General features: G+C 43.8%; 1 protein-coding gene across 11 annotated transcripts in view; it reads left to right on the forward strand.

The window, feature by feature from the left end:
• Positions 1-20193, forward strand: part of MEF2A (myocyte enhancer factor 2A) — a 163165-nt gene extending 142972 nt beyond the window's left edge. For 6 of the 11 annotated variants that reach the window (XM_087856707.1, XM_087856704.1, XM_087856705.1 and 3 more), the window contains 4 exons: positions 7363-7386; positions 10933-11059; positions 14617-14743; positions 16112-20193. In XM_087856707.1, the coding sequence (XP_087712833.1) occupies positions 7363-7386; positions 10933-11059; positions 14617-14743; positions 16112-16478 (645 nt within the window). In that variant the 3' untranslated portion in view covers positions 16479-20193. The remainder of the gene's footprint in view (positions 1-7362; positions 7387-10932; positions 11060-14616; positions 14744-16111) is intronic. The other 5 variants (XM_087856709.1, XM_087856710.1, XM_087856706.1 and 2 more) reach the window with 1 other exon arrangement.
• The last annotated feature ends 1043 nt before the right edge of the window (positions 20194-21236 follow it).

Here is a 21236-nt window from a genome sequence, read left to right on the forward strand (position 1 = left end):
ATTCCAAAAAGAGAGAACAGAGCAGAAGAAATATTTGAAGAAATAATAACACCAAATAGGACAAATACACACACATTGAGATGGCTAAAAGCAAAGGAAAACAAGGAAAAAATCTTAAAGGCAGCCAGAGAAAAGAGAAGAACAAAGATAAGAATGTATACTATGCCTTCTCTTCAGAAACTATGCAAGCTGCAAAACAGTGGAGTAACCCGAAGTGCTGGAGTTCAAAACAGAAACCCGCAGCCTAGAATCCTGTGTCCAGCAAAAATGTCTTTCAGAAATGAAAGAGAAATAAAAACTTTCTCAAACAAAAAATCTGGAGAACTTATTGCTGAGAGATCTGTTCTACAAGAAACGCTGAAGGAAGTCCTTCGTCAGAGGGACTATCATACCAGCAGAGACTTGGATCTGTGCAAAGAAATATAGAACAATGGAAATGAAATAAATGAAGACAAAACATATTTCATTTTCCCTACATTTTATAAACCTTTTATTTTAGATTACAAAGATAGGACAGAATGTCCTCCTAATGCTTCACACCAGTTTCTCCAATTATTACCATTTTGCATTAGTATAGTACATTAGTTACAACTAACAGGTCAGTATTGATACATTATTATTCACGGATGTCCATACTTTATTCAGATTTCTTTAGTTTTTAACCACAAGTCTTGTTCTGTTCTGGGACCCCATCCAGGACACCACATCATTTAGTAGCCATGTCTCCTCAGATTCCTCTTGGCTGTGATAATTTCTAAGACTTTCCTTGCCTTAATGACTTTGACTGTTTTGAGAAGTACTGGTAAGATATTTTGTAGAATGTTCCCCCATTGGGATTTTTTCTCATGTTTTTCTCATGATTAGACTGGGGTTATGGGTTTCAGGGAGGAAGGCCGCAGAACGAAGGTACCATTTTTGTCACCCCATACAAAGGGTACATGGTATCATTATGAGTAAGTACTGTTGACGTTAATCTTGGTCACTTTGCTGATGGAGTGTTGCATGGGTTTCTCTGCTGCAAAGTTACGCTTCTTCCTTTCCATACTCTCCTCTTTGGAAAGCAGTCCCTGTGCAAGGTCCGTACTTAAGGAGTGGGAGTTAGGCTCTACCTCCTGGAGGGCAGAATGTCTGCCTAAATTATTGGGAGTTCTTCTGAACAGGTGACTTATCTGTTTACTTTCATTTATTTAATGATTTATATTAATATACACTTACGGACATTGATATTTTGGGTTATAATACTACTGAATTCGGGTGACATATAGTTCTACCAATACTATTTTATTCTATTGCTCATATTCCAACTTTAGCTATTGAGGACTATTCAGTTGGTTCCTGTGCCTCTGAAAACACACCCTCATCCATGTGGGGGTTTTTTTGGGGGGGGGGAGTAACGGGGAAGGTTACTTTTAAATTTTTCAGTTACTGTGAAATGCTTTAGGCTCATCTTGTATATTTCCTGCCCTAGTCCTAGAATCAGTCATTTCTCCAAGGAACCTTGGTTCCTTTTCATTGGAGAATGGTATTAGAAACCAGAATCTGGGCATCTTTCTCTTTTTAATTGCTCTAAAAGAACACTGCTTTCTAAAGCAAAAATAGTGGGAATGAATTTTGTGCTTATGGCACATGTAAAAAAAATATAGGACAACAAAAGACAGAAGCAAATTGTAAATACACCATTGTAAGTCACACTCGACACCTAATGTGATATCTATTTGAAGGTGAACTCTAAGTAAAGATGTATGTTATAAAACCTAGTGCAACTACAGAAAAAAATGTAAAAAGAGGTTTAGTCAATAGAGGAGATAAAATGGAATTATAAAAAAATGCTGAATAGCCCAAGATATGGGAGAAAAAAGAAAAATAACGCATGGGACAAATACATCGAGCTAGCGAGATTGTAGATTGTAATCCAGCCGTACAAGCAATCACACTGAACATGGTCATAAACACCAGTTAAAAGACAAAATGTCAGTGCTTGAGAAAAGGAAGATTATACTATACACTGTCTACAGAAACCTCCTTTAAATATAAAGGCATAGGTTAGCTGATAGAGAAAACAGACTGTGATTAAGGCTAGTGTAGCCATATTAATTTCAGACAATGTAGACGTCACAATAAGTATTATCAAGGATGAAGAAGGACTTCACACAGTCCATTTTCCAAGAAATAAGTATCTTTAACGTATACACACCTAAGAGCAGACCTTCAAAATTCATAAACTAAAACCTGATGGAACTAAAAGGTGAAATAAAATCCACAACTGTAGTTGGAAACTTAAACGCTCTTCTCTAAGTAATTGACAGAACAAGGAGGCAGAAAAATCTGTAAGGATCTAGACAACCTGAGCAATACTCAATCAACCTGACCTAAGAGATGTTTATAGAACATTTCACAATAGCAGAACATAACATTTTGCTTAAGGGCCCTTGGGTTATCCACCATGATAGACCATTTCCTGTGCCATAAAGTAAACCTCAACAAATTTAAAAGAATCGAAGTCATACAGATTATATTCTCTGATCCTAACGAAGTCCGTAACAGAAAGGAAAAATCTTTATATACTGAGAAATTAACACACTTTTAAATAGCCCATGGGTCAAAGAGGAAATTTCAGGAGAAATTATAAAATGTGTGTGTGTGTGTGTGTATATATATATATATGAAACTTATAGCATTAGATGTTTATATTAGAAAAGAGAAAGGTACCAAATCAGTAAGCTTTTACATAAACTCAAGAAGGAAGAGCAAACTTAACCCAAAGCAGCCAGAAGAAAAGAAAAAGAGCAGAAATTAATGAAATTTAAACAGAAAAACAGTGGAGAAAATCAGTCAAACCAAAGCCTAGTTTTTTGATTGCTAAACTTCTAGCCAAGCTGACCAAATTAAAAGAAAAGGCACGGGTTATCAATATCAAGAATGAAAGAGGTGCTGGCAAAAAGGTGGGCACATAGATCGATGGACAAAACAGAGAGCCCAGAAAATAGACCTATACAAATATATTCAGTTGTTTTTTGACAAAGGCAGTAAAACAATTCAGTGGAAAAAGGATAGCTGGTACAAATAACTCTGTTGGAACAATTCAGCACCCATATGCAAAGATAAAACCTCAAAATATGGGGCGCCTGGGTGGCACGGCGGTTAAGCGTCTGCCTTCGGCTCAGGGCGTGATCCCGGCATTATGGGATCGAGCCCCACATCAGGCTCCTCCGCTATGAGCCTGCTTCTTCCTCTCCCACTCCCCCTGCTTGTGTTCCCTCTCTTGCTGACTGTCTCTATCTCTGTCGAATAAATAAATAAAATCTTTAAAAAGAAAAAAACCTCAAAATATAACTCATAGCTTATACAAAAATTAACTCAAAATGTATCATAGACTCAAGCATAAAATACAAAACTCTGAAACTTTTAGAAGAAAACATTGGAAGAAATAATACGCAAAAAAACATGATCCATAAAGAAAATTTTGATATATCGATGCTATCAAAATAGTTTCACTATCAAAAAAAGTTTTATTCTGTAAAAGGTCCTATCCAGAGAATAAAAAGACAGCCTACAGATTAGGAGAAACTGTTTGCAAATCACATATCTAGTAAGGGACTTGCTTCCAGGATGATACAACTATACATCTGTTGGAATGCCTAAGATTTAAAAAAAAAAAGTGGTATTGTGACAGCATTGTGTGGTGACATACGGTAGCTACACTTGCGAGCACAGCGCAACGTACAGAGTTGTTGAGCTGCTGTATTGTACACCTGAACATAATGCAACAGTGTGTGTCCGCTGTACTCAAGCAGAGGCGCCCGGTGGCTCCGTTGGTGAAGTGTCCAACTCCTGATCTCAGCTCGGGTCTTTATTTCAGAGTCGTGAGTTCAAGCCCCGCTTAGGCCTACTTAAAAACAAAACAAAAACCCAAAATACGAAAATGCCAAGTTCTGATGAGCATGCAGGGCAACAAGAACTCTCACGTATCCGTGCTTGGAATGCAAAATCCTACAGCACTTTGGAGAACAGATCAGCAACTTCTTACAAAGTTAAATATATACTCGTCATACAACCCAGCAGTCCTCTCCCAGAGAATTTACCCAAATGAATTGAAAACTGTGCTTACAGAAATCTGAATTTACATAGCCACCAAAAACTGAGAACAACCTGGATGTGCTTCCAGCGGATGAATGGACGGATGTGCATACTGTGGTCTGTCCAGACAAAGGGGTACCGCGCGGCAGTCCAAAGGACCGCGCCATTTATTCACAGCGGTATAGATGAATCTTAAATGCATTTTGCTAAGTGAAAGAAGCTGGATCCAAAAGACTATTCCATTTATATTTCATTCTGGAAAATGCAAAACAGCTCAGCAGTTGCCAGGGATGGAGAGAGGAGCTGACTACAAAGGGAATCTGAGGTGAATTTTTGAGGTGATGGAACTGTTCTGTGGTCCTGGGTTGTTGGATGTACATGTGAGTCTCTGCTTTTGTTAACACCCACAAAACCGTGCAGTTACGAAGAGTGGTGTTCCCATGTGCAGTTAAAATCAACCAGGATTCCAGGGGAACTGAAGACGGGATACAGACTGTGACACATGAATAGAACCGTATACAAGTCTGTGACAGGATGATGCGGAAGGGGATGGGGGAGGAGCTCTCAGTAACTTTGGGAACTGTTTTAACTCTGCAAGATAGAGAAAACAAAAAAATTGTAGGAAATCATTGCGCTGAAGATGGCACATTTGTTACACACAGTCACACACTCAAACGGAATACACTGGGTTTCTCTGTTGGGAAAAAGAAGTTACAAATAAGCAAGGGTGGATGGGGGTTGGGGAAGGCTACAGCGAACTCTGTTTCTGGGGGATGTTGGAAGTTTCAGTATGAACTAACTTTCTTTACATGTATAGATAGAGAACTATAAATGTGCATACACATGAATAGTAGACATCATACGTTTCCTAGCTCTGCTGACAGGCCCCTCAGACAAGGACACCTGGTAACCAAGCACACCGAGTACTCAAATCTTCGCTTCTAAACATTCTCCAGTAAAAGGAGACAGGACTGCTTAGAGGAAATGCTTGCTTACAGAGCTGGGGCGATGAAAACACAGGATGAGTTGGGGGTGCCAGAGGATAAGGACATGCCAGTGAAAAGGTTTCAGGAGCCAGCCTTTCAGAAGAGCTCCAGCGGCCCAAACTAGAACGATTTAAGCAACAAAATAGGTAATAGTAGTGTTGGATTAGTACGCAAGGAATAAAAAAATACCAAGTCTGTTACTGATAAAGATAAATGATCGAATAAATAAATGGAGAATGGACAGCTCTTCCTTAGAGAAGAATTCTAATTATTCCATGTAGAAAGAATGAGAGAACCAGCAAATCATCATTGTAATCACCGCAGTACACAGACCGCTGCCAGGCAGGGTCAACGGATGCTAAAAGGAGTGAGTGGAAGTTTAAGGAGAAACAGGGTATTTGCGTAGCTTCAAAATGTCTCTCCCCAAATAATTGATTACAAAGGGAAAAGTAGGAATTTTGCAGTGGGGAATCCTGCAAGACACGACTTTAACCAGGCAATCGAGCTTAACATCACCGGTAATGAAATGACAAACCTTCTGATACGATGTGCTAAGAGGGTCATCACCTCTTTGGTACTCTTCCAAAAACCCATGCTATCTTACTGAGAAAATCTAAGACCCAAATTATGGGACATATTCAACAAGATATCCAACCAGTACTCTTCAAAGGTTGTTAAGGTCATGAAAAATGAGGAAAGATGGAGGGAATGGTCATAGACCAGAGGAGACTAAGGGTACGTGACAGGTAAGGGCATGTGGGACGCAGGATCCGGTCCTGGAGCAGAAAAAGGACCTGGATGGAAGACTGGTGGAGTCCAAGTGAAGTCCTGTAGCCTTAGTTACTGCTGTGTTCATTCTGTTAGTTTTGACAGTCGTCTCATGTTTCTTTGGGAGGTCAGCCTGGGTGGGGGTGATGCTGGGGTGTGGTATGTGATAATGTGCTTTCTTTGCAGCTGCTCTCAAAGGGTAAAAGTATTGCAGGATACAAAGTTAAAAATACATACATGTATAACAACCCCGAAAAGAAAAACATTTTGGGCATTCTGGATAGTCACTTGGCTCACCTTTCAGGACCAGGAAATACCTGCCACTGTCTTTCCGGAATACAAACTACAGAGGGTTTCATTTAAGCTCAGAAATACGGTGATAAGAGTTATTAGTAAACTGCAGGATTTAAGGACGAAACTAGTCAGGGTTCTCTCTGGTCTTCGTTTCAGAGATCATGAAGCATCTCTGTAGAATACTCCGAATTGGCCGTATAAACTCTTTGACACCCTTGTTCCTGCAGGTTCGAGTGAAAACCATACAGCACTTAGCCGCAGTATTTCCAGGCGTATCTTGTAGTTGGAGACGTGTGAAGATCTCCATAACTCAGAAGCCGAAGAGCATTTTACCACATTAGCAATAGCAGTGGTAGGCCAGGCGATTGTTTTCCAGAGCGGAGAGCAGCCTGCCTGCCTCACAGCCTTGTGAGGGAAACGGGCTTTCAGGGTGGGGTTTCCTCTCAACAACGCTGATAAAGACGCCATCCTCAGAGCGACAGAGGCGCCTGACTTCTTCAAGTAAAATAAGAAAAAATTAATTAGTAGATTATTTCTAGCCTATTAGTATCTTCTAAATGCTTAGGAGAAAAGGAGCAAATATGTGTCCTTTATCTCTTTTCTGGACGTGATTTATCAGTTCATTTCTCTTCCAGTCTCATTTGCCTCATACGTGTGGTTTTTCTGCAGTGAAATTATGCATACGAAAGCTGTATTTGCATCTCGATCTGTGTTATTCAGAACTGTTATTAACAAATGTTTGAGTTCCTGTTGTTTCATAACACTATGCTACCTGTGGTGGAAGATAAGAAAACAAAATAACTCCTGCCGACCAAAGAGCACGCATCTCGAAGATAAATAATGGCCTTGTGTGACCAGGTGGGCTAGGGATGGGAGGATCAAGTACTCTCGAGGTTTCACGGATCACCTGGTATCAGGATTAGGAACTCCTTTAAAACGCGGTCGCAGGAGCCTGGTCGTGTGCGGTGAGGCCGGCGTAGGAGCAGACGGAGCCGGGAGCAGGGGCGGCTTTAAAGCCTGGCCCGAGAGTATCTCCAGAATCTTTCTTCTGAAATCAGCTACCAGTGGAGAGATAATAAATAATTTATATTTGTATTCATTGCATATATTTAATCATCTCTTTAGAGTTCCAAGCAACTGCTAGTGTCCAAGTAACATGTTTTTCTAAAGAAATATTTTATTTTTGAGTATCAGCAGTCTTAGTAACTCTTGTATCCCTCTCCTGTGCTGAGTGCAGTCGGAGGAAGAGGAATTGGAGTTGGTGAGTGCGCGTTTCTGCTTGAGGGGAGTTGCGAAAGATCTAGAAAGTACTAATTCTCTCAAATGTTTTGATCTAACCAGTGTTCCCTTTGTTACACAGTTTTTCTTGCTGTTGTTAAACACTGTCCAAGCACTTTTCATAATTGAACCATCTGGTTCTACAGAGGCCATCTAGTTTTTCTGTTTATAATTGTGTATCTTGACCCATTTTGTTTGTTGGAGGGAACATTGGAACAGAGCCTTTAAAAACAATAGCTGTCAATGACCACAAGACACTGTTAAAGATTTTCTTTTAAGGAAAGATACAAAATACCTTATATAGTTCCCCAAATTATTAACAAATTTTTAGAAAATGACTTCACCCTCAAAAGTTCCTCAGATTGTAACACATGGTCTTGTGTTATTTCTCTTTCTTTCAAAAAGATTACATCATTTTTGGTGAGGTCACCTTTTTCAGAGTTGGAATTATTTCATACTGCATGAGATGATCTGAACCATAAGGGGGTTCCCTGTTTGCTAAAAGGAATGTCTTTAATTTAATATACACAAATTTACTTTTTTCTATCAGGACATACTCTTGTTAAAAGTAGCTATTACCTTTTTTTCTAAAACAAACGATTTCTATTGGCTTTTCTTCTAGAAAATAAATTTGACTAAAAATAACTTTCATTTAATCTTTCTTTGGGAACTAAAGCCCAAAATTCACAGAAATGATCATATAAGTTCAAAGTCAGTTGTTCATTGGTGACTTTAGGGGGAAAAACTTGAAAATGTTTAGTTTGTAGCATGGACAAGGGTTCAGATTGCATGAGAGCATGGGGGGGGAGGGCATCTGTCGGTTTTATTTGTATTTTATTATATATATATGCATGCTAGTGTGTTTTGCACAGTTTTTGTCTTTTTAGATAAGGTTGTCTGTGCTCTGTCCTTAAAATAAGAGGTCATTCTTTAACTTGGTGATCACTCACAGTTTTAGATGTGGTTTTGTATTTAGTAACCGAAAATATACTAGTCTGCCATCAGTTGTGGTGTTGGAATATATCAGGTGCAGATTTAGACTTTCTTCTGGGGAAATACTTAGTGATACGGTAATATTAGAAAATGGAAATTTATAATTCAAGTTAAATAATTTGTCTTAGACTATTTACCCTTAGGAAGTTGTCATAAATGCTTCCTTAATTCTGTAGCAGTATATTGCCCTCTAGTGGTCCCACAAGTCTCTTACTCAGAAAAATCAGTGCTAGTGAGGTTAGGAGCTTTGATGCACGGAACCGATATATTGGAGTTCACTATTACACACACACACACACACACACACACACACACACACCACCCCTTCTGAGGTCATGCCAGGAGATTGCCATGGAGATGAAGCCCTGCCATGGATAGAGCCAGGCCAAACTGGGTCATGCTGTGTTCTTTCGCCTATTATCTGACTCTGGAGTTCCCAGTGATCAAATCTTAGAACAGATTAAGTCCAAAGTATATCTCTACCTCAAAAATTCATTAATATTATTAGATTGATGCTGAGATGAAAATGTATTCCCAGTTACCATCTATTGACTTCTGCCTACTTCCCTTAAAGTTCACCCCCCAGTTACAGAGTCTCCAAGATAAATGTCTAAATCTTTGCAAACTACAAAATGAAGAAATCAAAAATATTTGTAATTGAGAAACGAATACATAACCAAAAACTGTAAACAGTTCATATTCTTTAAAACTTAAGCTGATTCAGACTCTAAAGCTTAATCAGTTTTAAATGCAGAGCCTTGTAGTCAGAACCAAAATATAATCCCAATCTGTTAGCATTTAGGAGGTTGCTCAGATTGGTTTGAACTCTCAAATGCGATCCTGGATGGCTCTGACCCAAAGCGAGGAAGAACAGGTGCCTTAGGGCCTCCACTGAAGTCTCTTCTGGTGGGCGTCAGGCTGCAAAGAACTTGAGAAGCCGTGCTGTTCTAAAGCAACCCGACTTCGCGGTGGCTGCAGGGTCCCACCTCTGGATCCGAAGTTTTGTAGAAATTGATCCCAGCAGTTCGGTAGAAATCTTGGGCCTGAGCGTTTCTTGGGACAATCGTTTAGGGCTACTGTCTGACATTTGGGTAGTACTTGAGTTCCCAAAGCACCGCCTGCGTCTCGGCTCACGAGAGCTTCGCGGTAGCTCACAGGGCAGACAGCAGAAAGACCAGCATCTTCCCTGCTGTACAAACAAAGAGGTTCAGAGAGGTGAAATGATTCCCCCTGCTTAGGAAGAAGCGAATTTGGAACAAAAACTCAGGTGCTATAACCGCATACTGAATGGTCTTCCTTAATTAGAATAGAAATTTAAGATTGGGAGGAAAATACAGACTAAAATGAAATAAACTGGGATCTGGATCCTTATCAGATGATCAACATTCAAGTATCTAAATCTAGCCAAAGGCCCTTATCTGAGGGAAAACCAAATCACACTCTCTCTCTGATCTCAAGGGCACTGAGTTGTACTTTTACTGATATGCCTTAGACCCCCGCATGTCTGCCATCAGGCTGTAACTTCTTCATTAAAACCATGTATATATAACCCTGGAGTGGCTGTGCGTTGGCCTTCTTGGCTGCTGACCTCATGGATCGTGGAGTCTGTTCTCTTTCTCTGGTCTCGGTTTTGGAGCATCCCCAGATGATGATCCCCCGACCCAGAGGAGCGCCCGTCTCAGGCTGACTTGATTATGCAGTCGTTGGTTTTTTTAAATTCATTCCCAGTGTAGATAGGATCTGTGTGGATGGAGTCAGTCAGCAAGCATTTAATGTTGCTCCATTCACAGGCCTACGGAAAGTACGTTAGTCACAAGCTCTCTACGCGAAGCCTCTCCTTTCAGAAGAGTTGGGAGCCTGTGCAGGGATGCGTCCCTGAACCTGCAGCCAAGAAATAGGTCATTGGGTGGGTGGTGGTGGCAGTTGGAGAAGCTGAGCGTGTATGGGGGCGGGGCACACGGCGTGGTCGGGGGGGGGGGGGGGGGGGGGGGGGGCAACTGCAGGATCACAGGGAAGGAAAACCGAAAGCAAGCTGTGCTTCAGTAAGCCAAGACTTAACGCCATGTTGACATGTGAATACTGCAAATATGAGTAGGTTTGATCCCTTAACTCATGGACGCACACTCTCAGGACACAAATGACTTTGGGCTCTCAAGTCTCGAAAACCGAGATGTGTGATTTTGGGCAGCCTGGTGGTATTTGTAGGGCCAGCAAGTCCTCATTTATGGTAACACATCAGAGCGCTCTCACCCATGATGCAAATTTCTGTTTTAAGGCTATATCCTTGCTATCCGTAAACACTATGAGAGACAAGGGAAAATGAATAATTAATGTAAAACTATGTCCCTTGAAATTAAATATTTGTTCCCATTAGTATTTTTAAGGGTTTTTTTTCACATCATCACTGCTTTAAGAAATAATGACATTCACATCATAAAACTGTGAAAAATGTCACTTTTAAATTGAATGTTATTTTTAAAATACAAGCCTGAATATAAATACTCAGATAATGACACTTTTTTCTGCTCTCTCACAGAATACCCAGAGGATAAGCAGTTCTCAAGCCACTCAGCCTCTAGCTACCCCAGTCGTGTCTGTGACCACCCCGAGCTTGCCTCCGCAGGGACTTGTGTACTCGGCCATGCCGACCGCCTACAACACTGGTAAGCCTGCTCTCTCGCCTTTTGTGGATTCTGATTCTTTGTTTTGTGATCAACATGTGCTTTTGTGATTTTTTTTTAAAGTACGTTGATTGAAATACATTATTTCCAGTTCTTTAGATACACGTTTGGGTGTATTGAAACACAAAGGTTAGCAAGATGTACAAAAAAATACGTTGTTTGTAGAATGATTTCCCAGCTTCAACTTTTATTTACCCCTGACAAAGAAACACGTAGCCGTTCCCAGAATTACGGCCTGTGCATCAAACCAGGGGGGACGCGCGACTGCTGCTTGGCGTTTGCTCGGTCGTTTCTCGTGACACTAGCCCGCTCCAGGCTGTCAACGTGAGAGGTTTTTCTCGTGCTGTGTTCACGCACGGGGGGAAGGACGCACTCCCCTTGGACTCAGGACCCCGGAATGTGGCCCATGTGGAGCTGCGCCAGGCAGGTTGTGTTTTCCTCTGTGCAACTACCTTTTGTAGTTTCCGTCCTTTGTGCCTCAGGAGCAAAAGCAGGACCTTCCTTGTTTCTCCTCAGAGCCGGTCGGTCCTCCCTTCTGAGAGGAGCTCCTCCCTCATTTATGTTTACTTAGACATTTCATTTTGAAGGAGCCTGTGTCGGGGGTGTGTTCGGCCAAGTTGGCACCGCTGCGGATTGCAGGGGCGCTGCCAGCCACGCGGGTGTCCGCGGGGGCCCGGCGTCAGCAGCTTCCCCCGGATCGGCCGGCCGAGGAGAGGCAGGCCGGGCGGTTTCGCGCGCTCACCCGCCGAGCCCAACACCTGAGGTTCAGAGGCAGAAGGAGAGCAGGAAAGAGTTAAGTGACACCTTGTCGTGACGCAGACCGCAGTGCAGGGCGTTCATCCTTTCGTGATTCTCGCGAGTGGACTGTAATAAAAAATGCTCTAATTTTAGACTTCAGAGTAAACGCTTTCGCGCGGTGCTTTCACACTGCTGTCTGCAGCTCCCTGAGGCCATCGATACATTCGATTGTCACTTTAATTCCATGTAGTTCATTTAAAACAGAATTTTGAAAGGTTTTGTTGAAAAAAGAAAGCCTCTTAGGAAAGTGTCCACTTAGCTTTTCTAACCATGTGAAGGAAATGTGCGGATCTATGAAGTGCGAACCTGGAGTAAAGCAAGAGCTAACAGTGATAGAAGTTGGGTGTCCTTGCAGCGATCACCAGCCGTACGGGTGACAGGACGCCAGGCCCAGAGCTTTTGTCCCAGATTCATGCCAGCTAGGGAGACAGGATGTACCCGAGGCGGCAGCTCTGGAGGGGAGGCCCGAGCGGCTGCGTGAGCAGTCTGAGCTCTAGACGCACTTGGGAACGTGAGGAAAGAGGGAAGTGTAGGAGCCGAAAGTTCCGAGGAGCACCGGCGGAGAAGGTGGGGCTGGAACTGCTTTAAAGCGAGAGCGGTTTCCGGAGCACTTCGTGACAGGTTTCCCGGGATACACAGAAGTTCCACTGTGTGCTTTTCGGAATGCTAGTGGGTTAGCAAGAACTTGTTTTTTAAAAGTCCAGAAGGAATGACCAAAACATAAAAACGGAGTCCAGTTCTCCCAAAACCAGCAATCACTTGGCCTCAGTCTCATTCCTTCTTTTTACTGATTTAGTCTCCGTGCTCTTTTTTGGAGCATGTATTTGGTTTAATTTTTAAAAATATTACTTGTACTGTCTTTAGTGGCCCTTTTTAAACACATGTCCGTTTTCATCTTTCTGTAGTAGGTCACCTGCCCTTCTGTACATAGAGTCAGACTCATGCAAATGGTCAGGAGAGGGATGAAGAGATGAGCAACATTTCAAAAAACAACAGTTTTTATGTAAAGGAATCCCGGGTGCTCCCTCGTGCGTGTCAGGAAGGTCACCCCCAGCGTCACAGACCTGCTCACGCGTCCATTCAACACATGTTTATGGAACACTTGCTTTGTGGCGGGTACCGGGCCGGGCACACAAGACTGTATAGTTCGCAGTGGAACTCAGGGCCTGCCAGGGGAGAGACACAGGACGGACGGCTCCAGGAGCTATTGATTACAGTCGTATTAAGAGCTGTGTTGAAGCGTCACTCAATGGCACACATGACTCAGCCAGGCAGAGCAGGGAGAACGTTCCAGGGAAAGGGAGCACTGTGTACGAAGACTAGCAGACAGGAGCGTCGCTGGAGGGCTGGGGATGGCGCAGGGTGCGCAGAGCTGAAACCATAGAGCTAAGGAACGATTACGGGCCACATGGAAGGTCTGGGATATTGAGAGCACCGAGAAGCCCGAAAGCTGTAGGCAGAGAGGTATCGTGAGCGTATCTGTTATTTGAAGATCACTTCGGCTAGTGCTCGTAGGGGCACAGCTGCGTGCAGGAGACCACACAGAAGGCCGCACGGTGGCCCAAGTATGGGTCCTGATGGCTTAGACCAGAGTTGGCAGGAGCGCTGGTGAAACGGGCAGGCTTGAGAGACAACACGGACAACCGACCAGCCTTGCTGGTTGGCGGGAGGAGAAGAGAAGGATCAGGAGCACCCACTGGTTTCTGGCACGAGCAGTGAGGTGAAGATCGGTGCCGTTTATTCGGATAAGGAGCAGGTTTGGAGGAGATGAGTCCAGTTCGGGTGTCAGATCTTGTGGTGTTTGGAGAGACATCCGAAGGACATACCAGGGAGGTGCTTGCGGGGACCTAGAGCTGGGGGCGGGGGGGCTGCCGAGGGCGCCGCGGCAGAGTCCTGAGCACCGGCTGTGTTCCTTCCACTGAGTCCCTCGTTTGTTAATGTTAACTCACTAGGAAGACCAGCTTCTTTAAATACCTCTCGAGACCTGAAGCAGCAGTTGAAAGTAGAAGAGTTTTTGCCACCTCTCTTTAAAACTAAATGGAAAAGACAAGTGTTAATGAAGAACCAAAATAACCCGATGTGTGGATGAAACCTAATGTCCTGAGTCGTGGTGTTCAGGGAAATGAGCTGTAGTCCCTATTATGCTCTTGTCACACACAAGTTTTTTCCTGAACTTGAAGTTGTGTTGCACGCAGGCGGGGCTCTTTGACAGCCGCGTACTGTGAACGACCGCCGTTCGTCAGTTGTGCGATAACGTCTTCTCTGGGCCACCGACTCGGCCCTGCAAGAAGGGGTGCTGTGTCCTTCCTGCTCCCCTTGTACTTGGAGAAGAGAAGAGCTGCTGCTCTAGCTCCGTCCACTCTGTCGCTCCTTCTCCTGGGGGTAGCGGCGGGCCCGTGTAGGACGACAGCTGTGTACGCGCATCCCTCAGCGACGACCCTGTCGTCATCTCTATTTACAAGTCTGGAAAAAGGGTCTCAACTTTTTGTGAGATGGGAAACTGTAAACATGTAGTGCAGAGTTGAGACTGACTTTACTGAGATATGATCCCAGAGAAGCGAACGCAGCTAGGACCCGGAAACCTCCCCAAAGAAAAACTGTTGTGGGTTTAGACCTGTGTGTTTTATGTTAAGAAATACCTGGCTTCTCTCAACCGGGGAACTTCTGGAGCTACTCTGTGAAAAACAGATTTTGCTTGGGCCTGCTCTCACACACGAGTAACGCTTCTTCCCTTGTCCTAGATTACTCGCTGACTAGCGCGGACCTGTCGGCCCTGCAGGGCTTCAACTCCCCGGGCATGCTGTCCCTGGGACAGGTGTCGGCCTGGCAGCAGCACCATTTAGGACAAGCAGCCCTCAGCTCTCTGGTGTGAGTAACTAGAAATTGTCCCCGAATCTCTCCTCCTGGCCCTGCACTTGACTTTTCTATCGGTTACAGTCTTTTGTGCTGTTTACTGTCATGAGACTATCCTAGAATGATTCTTTTTTATGTGGTACAAGTGTTTGGAGAAAATATTTCCTTTACGTGATTCTAGATAATAGCTTGGATACTGATCAAACTAGGCATTCCCTGAGGAGATCTGGGGAGCCGGGCTTCTCTGCTGTGGAGGTAGACTCAAATAGTAACCAAGGGATACTGAGGCACAGACGTCACCCACATGCACCTCTCTTCTACCTACCAACCAACCATTAAGCTACCTAGTCCCACCCCCCTCCTTCCCCACCCCTATATCTGATTCCAGTGTTTGATGAAAGGCAGCTTAAAGGTATTCAGGCCCACCTACCACCCCTACACACACACACACACACACACACACACACACACACACACACACTCTCTCTCTCTCTCTCTCTCACACTTTTTTTTTGCTTTGGTGACTATCAGTAGACAAAGGGAATAGGAAAATAAGCAGCCAACCCTCATGGAAGCCAACTGGGTCTGCTGTTGTGTCCCCTCTTCTGAGATGCTACATTCGTCCTGGTTCTCCCCCTGCTAGCGCTCTCGGATCCCCCTGGGCATCACCGTAAGCTCTTCTCACTCCTGTCCCCTCGCCCTGCCCATAAGCAATGTTCTCTCGTTGAACTCTTCCTGGTGAGCTGCGGTGTGAGAAGCAGGCTGGGATCAACCACATGAAACCCAGTAGCGGATTCACACACAAGATACCCAACCCCTGCTGTTCCTCCCCTCCTGTGCGTGGAGAAAGCCAAGGTGATTTTCCTTCCTTTTCTTTGCCCATTGGCCCTCGGGGGGGGTCTGTTCATCCTAAATGAACACACCACAAGTGGAAATGGCTTGGCGCTTGGATTGGGGCAGAAGCCTGTACACACACTCCGCTACTCTGAGCAGATCAGCCTGTCGGAGGCGGTGTCCCACCCGGAACATAGGATCAGGTGACGGCCTTCGAGTTGCCGTGAGAGTAGACACAGGGCCAGAGCAGAGAAGAAACCAAGAAAGAGAGGACGCCGAACGCAGGGGGCTGTGGCGTTCCTCTCCCGTTCTGGTCCACGTGCAGCATCAGACACACCGTGTCGGCTCCTGCACCTGCGGAAGGACTGGGGTGTGGGCAGGGGCAGTAGCCACCAGCGCACTCAGCCCTCCTGCTTTTTGTTCTTCCACGGAGAGGTCATTAACGCCAGTCTTGGGGAGTTCCGGCAGGCTTTCCGTCAGACGGTGGCTGCAGCAGCATTCCCGTTATGCAGGTGCACTCACCAACCGTCTAACGTCTTCTTTCCTCAGGGCTGGAGGGCAGTTATCTCAGGGTTCGAATTTATCCATTAATACCAACCAAAACATCAACATTAAGTCAGAACCAATCTCACCTCCCCGGGATCGAATGACCCCGTCAGGCTTCCAGCAGCAGCAGCCACAGCCGCAGCCGCAGCAGCCGCCGCCTCAGCCCCCCCAGCCCCCCCAGCCCCGGCAGGAAATGGGGCGCTCCCCTGTGGACAGTCTGAGCAGCTCGAGCAGCTCCTATGATGGTAGTGACCGCGAGGATCCACGGGGCGACTTCCATTCTCCAATCGTGCTTGGCCGACCCCCCACCACAGAGGACAGAGAAAGCCCTTCCGTCAAGCGAATGAGGATGGACGCGTGGGTGACCTAAGGCTCCCGGGCTGGCGTTCGTACTTCGTGATCCTGCAGCGAACTGCCCTACATATCTACGTCGGTAAATAAGGACATGAGTTAACTATATTTATATGTACATACATACATATATATCCCTTTATATATATATGTATGTGGGCGTGAGTGTGTGTATGTGTGGGTGTGTGTTGCATACAGAATCGGGCACTTACCTGCCTCGTAGATCTGCGGATGTGCGTCCCATGGCAAACAAAAAGCACCCTGTAGGCAGAGTCTAGTCTGGCACTTCCTTGGACTACTTGTTTCATAAGATAACCAGTTTTTGCAGAGAAACGTGTACCCATATATAATTCTCCCACACTAGCTTGCAGAAACCTAGAGGGCCCCTACTTGTTTTATTTAACTGTGCAGTGACTGTAGTTACTTAAGAAAAATGCTTTGTAGAACAGAGCAGTAGAAAAGCAGGAACCAAGAAAGCAATACTGTACATAAAATGTCATTTATATTAATCACCCAGCCTGGCATGGGTCTCTGTTGCAGAGGGGTGCATGGGAAGGGCTGTTGATATTTTAAAAAAAAACAAAACAAAAAAGCCCCACACATAACTGTTTTGCACGTGCAAAAATGTATTGGGTCAAAGAAGTGATCTTTAGGTAATAAAAAAGAGAGAGAGTAGAAAACACGCATGAGATATTCAGAAAATACTAGCCTAGAAATATAGAGCATTAACAAAATAAATTAATATATTAAGTTATAATTGGACTATGTCAGAAGTTTCTTTTTACATTCATATCTTAAAGAAACTGATTTTAGCTCATGTATATTTTATATGAAAGAAAACACCCTTATGAATTGATGACTATATATAAAATTATATTCACTACTTTTGAACACATTCTGCTATGAATTATTTATATAAGCCAAAGCTGTATGTTGTAACTTTTTTTTTTAAGAGAATAGCTTTATCTTGTTTTAACTTTTTAGTTTTATTTTAAGAGGGGGAAAAAAAACAAACAAAAATATCTTGCAAGCAGAACCTTGGAAAAAAAAAGCCATGAACACTTATTATTCTATATGTAAATTAAAAGTTGAGCCAAACTCTTTTGTGTATATAGCATCTTAAATATATTATCACCTTTGGTGTAAGTACCTATGTATTGTATGGTCACCAGATTAAAAAGTATATTTTTGTGGATTGCCGCCAATTTGGGGGGAAAAGGCGAGATCCTTATTAAGTAGAGTATTCACTGTTTAATATTGACTATTTTGTTAAATATACTGTACTTTGGATTTTAATTATTAGCCCAGCCTTTTCAGAGGGTTGTATAACGGGGTTTCTCCCTCACTGGTGGTGAATGTGTGCTGTTACGTTGTAATCTTCGTGCTGTACGGGTTGGGCATCATTATATATTTTATGTGTGTACATAAATAGCAAAGTGGCAAAAAAAACTGGTGTTAAGTTCATCTTGCATAAATATAAAATGTGTTGTAACAGATTTTATAAGGCATTATTTAAAACTTGCCTTTTGTGAGGAAAAAAAATATAGTAGAAAAAGCTGACCTAATTTAATATTAGAGAACATGGCAAAATAGATGAGCACAAAGGTTTTATAAGTGGTAAACGATTAGGGAAAAATATTTGCGGGGGAAGGGATCTTTTTTCCTGGCCCCTCTAAAACAGAATGATGCAGCTGGTTACAAAATACTACCATTCAGAACTCTCTGGGCCTCGGAAGGGCACTTGGGTGTGGGGAGAAACTCTCACGGGCACGTCGCTGGCTGGCACGGCTCGCCGGCCTCATGAAATCCGGGCCGCACTCAGCTTAGCCTTTGAACGAGGCCTGCCTCCTGCGGGAGGACAACGAAGCCACGATGGCGGGTTCGTCCGTTTCCTGGGCTTGTGCCACAAACAAAATTCAAAGTCCTGTATATCTTTCATCATAGATTTTTAAATACACCCTTTCCTGAGAAACTCAAAATAAGGGTTTAAAAATTGCTGCTATTTTGTATTTCAAACTTAATGTTGAGCAGCTACCTACAATTTTTTACTTACGTTTTGCTTTTCCCCCTAAATTGCCTTCCTTCTGACATTTTCCTCATATGCTATTTGTGACAAATCAGCAGCCAGATTTCCTGACTGACACATAGGTATTAGGTACAGGGGAAACCTGTGGTGTTCACAGCTACAACATGGAATTCGGTTTTAGTAACAGTTTGGGTAGGAACAAGGGAGGGTGACGTGCTGTCTCCTCTTGTCAGTATGGCCGTTAGGCTCTAATTCAGAAAGGATTAGTTTCTCTTTAAAATGTACTTACTTTACTGAACTGCATACAGGCACGTTTCTTCATAAGGTCACACCTGATTGAAACAAGACAGTCTCCCAACACTGAATTTCCAAGATAATCCTTACCACTTTGTAAACCATTTATAGCTTTGAAAGTGTTAAGTGATTCTTTCGTTACTATTCATGCACGTTCATGAACTTCTGCTGTACATTGGAATAGGAGTTACCACATTCGCATTTACTGTCTATTTTCTTGTGTGCCTTATGAGATGGCTTTTCTGACTGTATCTCAATAGTCTTTCTTTCTATGCAGGTTTATAATCAGTACAACTACTGTTTTCTAAAATACTATTACACGAGGCTCGGAGTTTGTATTTCAATTACACTGACCAAGTAACAATGTATTCCGTTTTCAGGAAGTGAATATTTGACTGTTAACCCTTTTCCTGTCTGCCCAGTGTGACCTGGAGCATATGGACTTGACTTGACAGACACCCCTCACCCAGACTCCATGTTCAGACACATACACATGCACGTCTCCTGGTGGAAACCAGCTCAGAGTGGGGAAGACACGAATGGTGTTTCTTTAGAACTGACTTTTCTTACCGTTTTAGACTCGTGTGTTTTGTATGACACCATCACAAAAAAATTTTATCCTTCAGATGAAGTATTTTATTACTAAAAGACAAAAACAAAAAAAGAGGACGCTGCACTGGTTCAAGTACGGTTTCCAACAGCTGTCCTTCCTCAGTGCGCTAACTGGTCCTACACTGAGAGAGAGAGTCACCATTGTATGTCTGCAGATGGTCCCGATCAAAACTCCATCTTTTGAGCCCTAATTATGTCCATTGTGTTAGAGACTAAATCAGGGGTTTGTTCTAAGAGAACAATATATGTTTTACCATTTCCTTTAACTATAAGGACAACTAGTAAAGCATTAACCTATTTTCTGTATTAACCATCATGCGCACAAGAAATACATAGTAAATAAGGAACCAGAAAACTCCTGGCATTGGGTCGTAAGAAGCTAGAGGATTAGAATGTGAAAAAGATTTTACAAATGTAAAACTCTTATTTCTCTGTAGAAACTTTCTTCACTTTGCTGTGCAAGAAGACACTGCTTTGCTATATTTAAAATGGCTTTTTTAAAAAGAGATTTATGTATTTGGTAAATGTTTGTAGTCAACAGTTCACACAAAAGCTGTACACGGTTTGATCATGTAAAACCGTTTGGCGGCACAAGCTGGACTTTGTTGCCATCCTTGAGATGAACCTTTTAAGAAAAATAAGTTAATCTCAATTTTTCCCTGAATGTGTTGTTTTTTCTTCATTATACAATAAATATTATAGTGAACTTTTTATCAAATGGTTAAGAAAATGCTAGAGGTTGTTGTAAACTATTTGTATCCTGCACTCACTACAGTAAAGACGGACTGGCTTTTCCTGTGTACTCCAGCCTCTGTCATGTTTGCCGCCAGTCGTCCCCTTCCCTCCCCCCGGATGCCTCTCCTGTCCCTTCCCCTCACAAAGGCCTTTTCCACCTACAGATCCCCTTTACTTACTTTGAGGCTTGGTCCAGGAAACGGCAGTGGCATCTCGCCAGCCTTGCCCATAGCTGCTCCTGAGGCCTCCCCTCCTGGGCCCCCCAGGTCCCCGAAGGAAGCAGCGGGCGATCCAGGGCCCAGCGTCGGCCAGCCTGCCTGTTACTGCGGTCAGTGTGGATCGGGTAAGCCCCTTCGGGCTCCGCTAACAACTGCTTGCAGGATATACTATGGGGCGGGGATTTCTGTTAGAATCAAATGATAGCAAGTTCTGTCTACCCAAAATGCACACATAATACTGAGCGAGTGGCAGCAGAAGACAGATTTACTAAATGATTTTCAAAAGTGACAGGTGTGAAACGTATCTTCAACTTGGCAGTGGGAAGTGTTCTCTTCCTTGGATTTGCCTTCTAAGCCAACTCCTAACTGAGCCGATTCTTGCTGTCAGTTAAATGAAAAGCTAAATTTTTCTGCTGGTTTTACTCACTGGCTACAGTGAAGCTCTTATTAGCAGGGTTTGAAAGCTGGTTGAGTCCTGTGGCTAAAAATAGTCTAATCCCAGCTGCAGCTACTTAAAATCAATGCACTGCGATTTCCTAGTTTGCTCCCACGGGTGCCGCGCCCCCCCCCCCCCCCCACGAGGCTTTAGCCTGCGCGGGAGCTGATTCTGTGTCCGAGCCGCAGCAGCCCCGAGGGGGAGTTTCGCTTGGAGCCCCTCCGCCAGCTGGATGGCTCCGGCCGCTCTCCTCCGCCCGGCCGGTCCGTAGGGGTCCAAGCACCATCCAGCTGTAGAACTGAGGACACCGGTGTGTCCTCCCATCCTCCACAAAAAGTGCAGGGCTTCCGCAGAGGTACCTGGAACACTGAGGAGAGGGGCTTCTCAGGGACCGGTGGACTAGTGCCATTGCGCCGCGGCCGGTGCTGAGCCCAGCGTGCGAGAGGTGAGCCCTGG

Source organism: Ursus americanus, chromosome 28 (genome assembly GCF_024610735.1).
Source record: "Ursus americanus isolate L20-20 chromosome 28, mUrsAme1.1.p, whole genome shotgun sequence".
NCBI lineage: Eukaryota > Metazoa > Chordata > Mammalia > Carnivora > Ursidae > Ursus > Ursus americanus.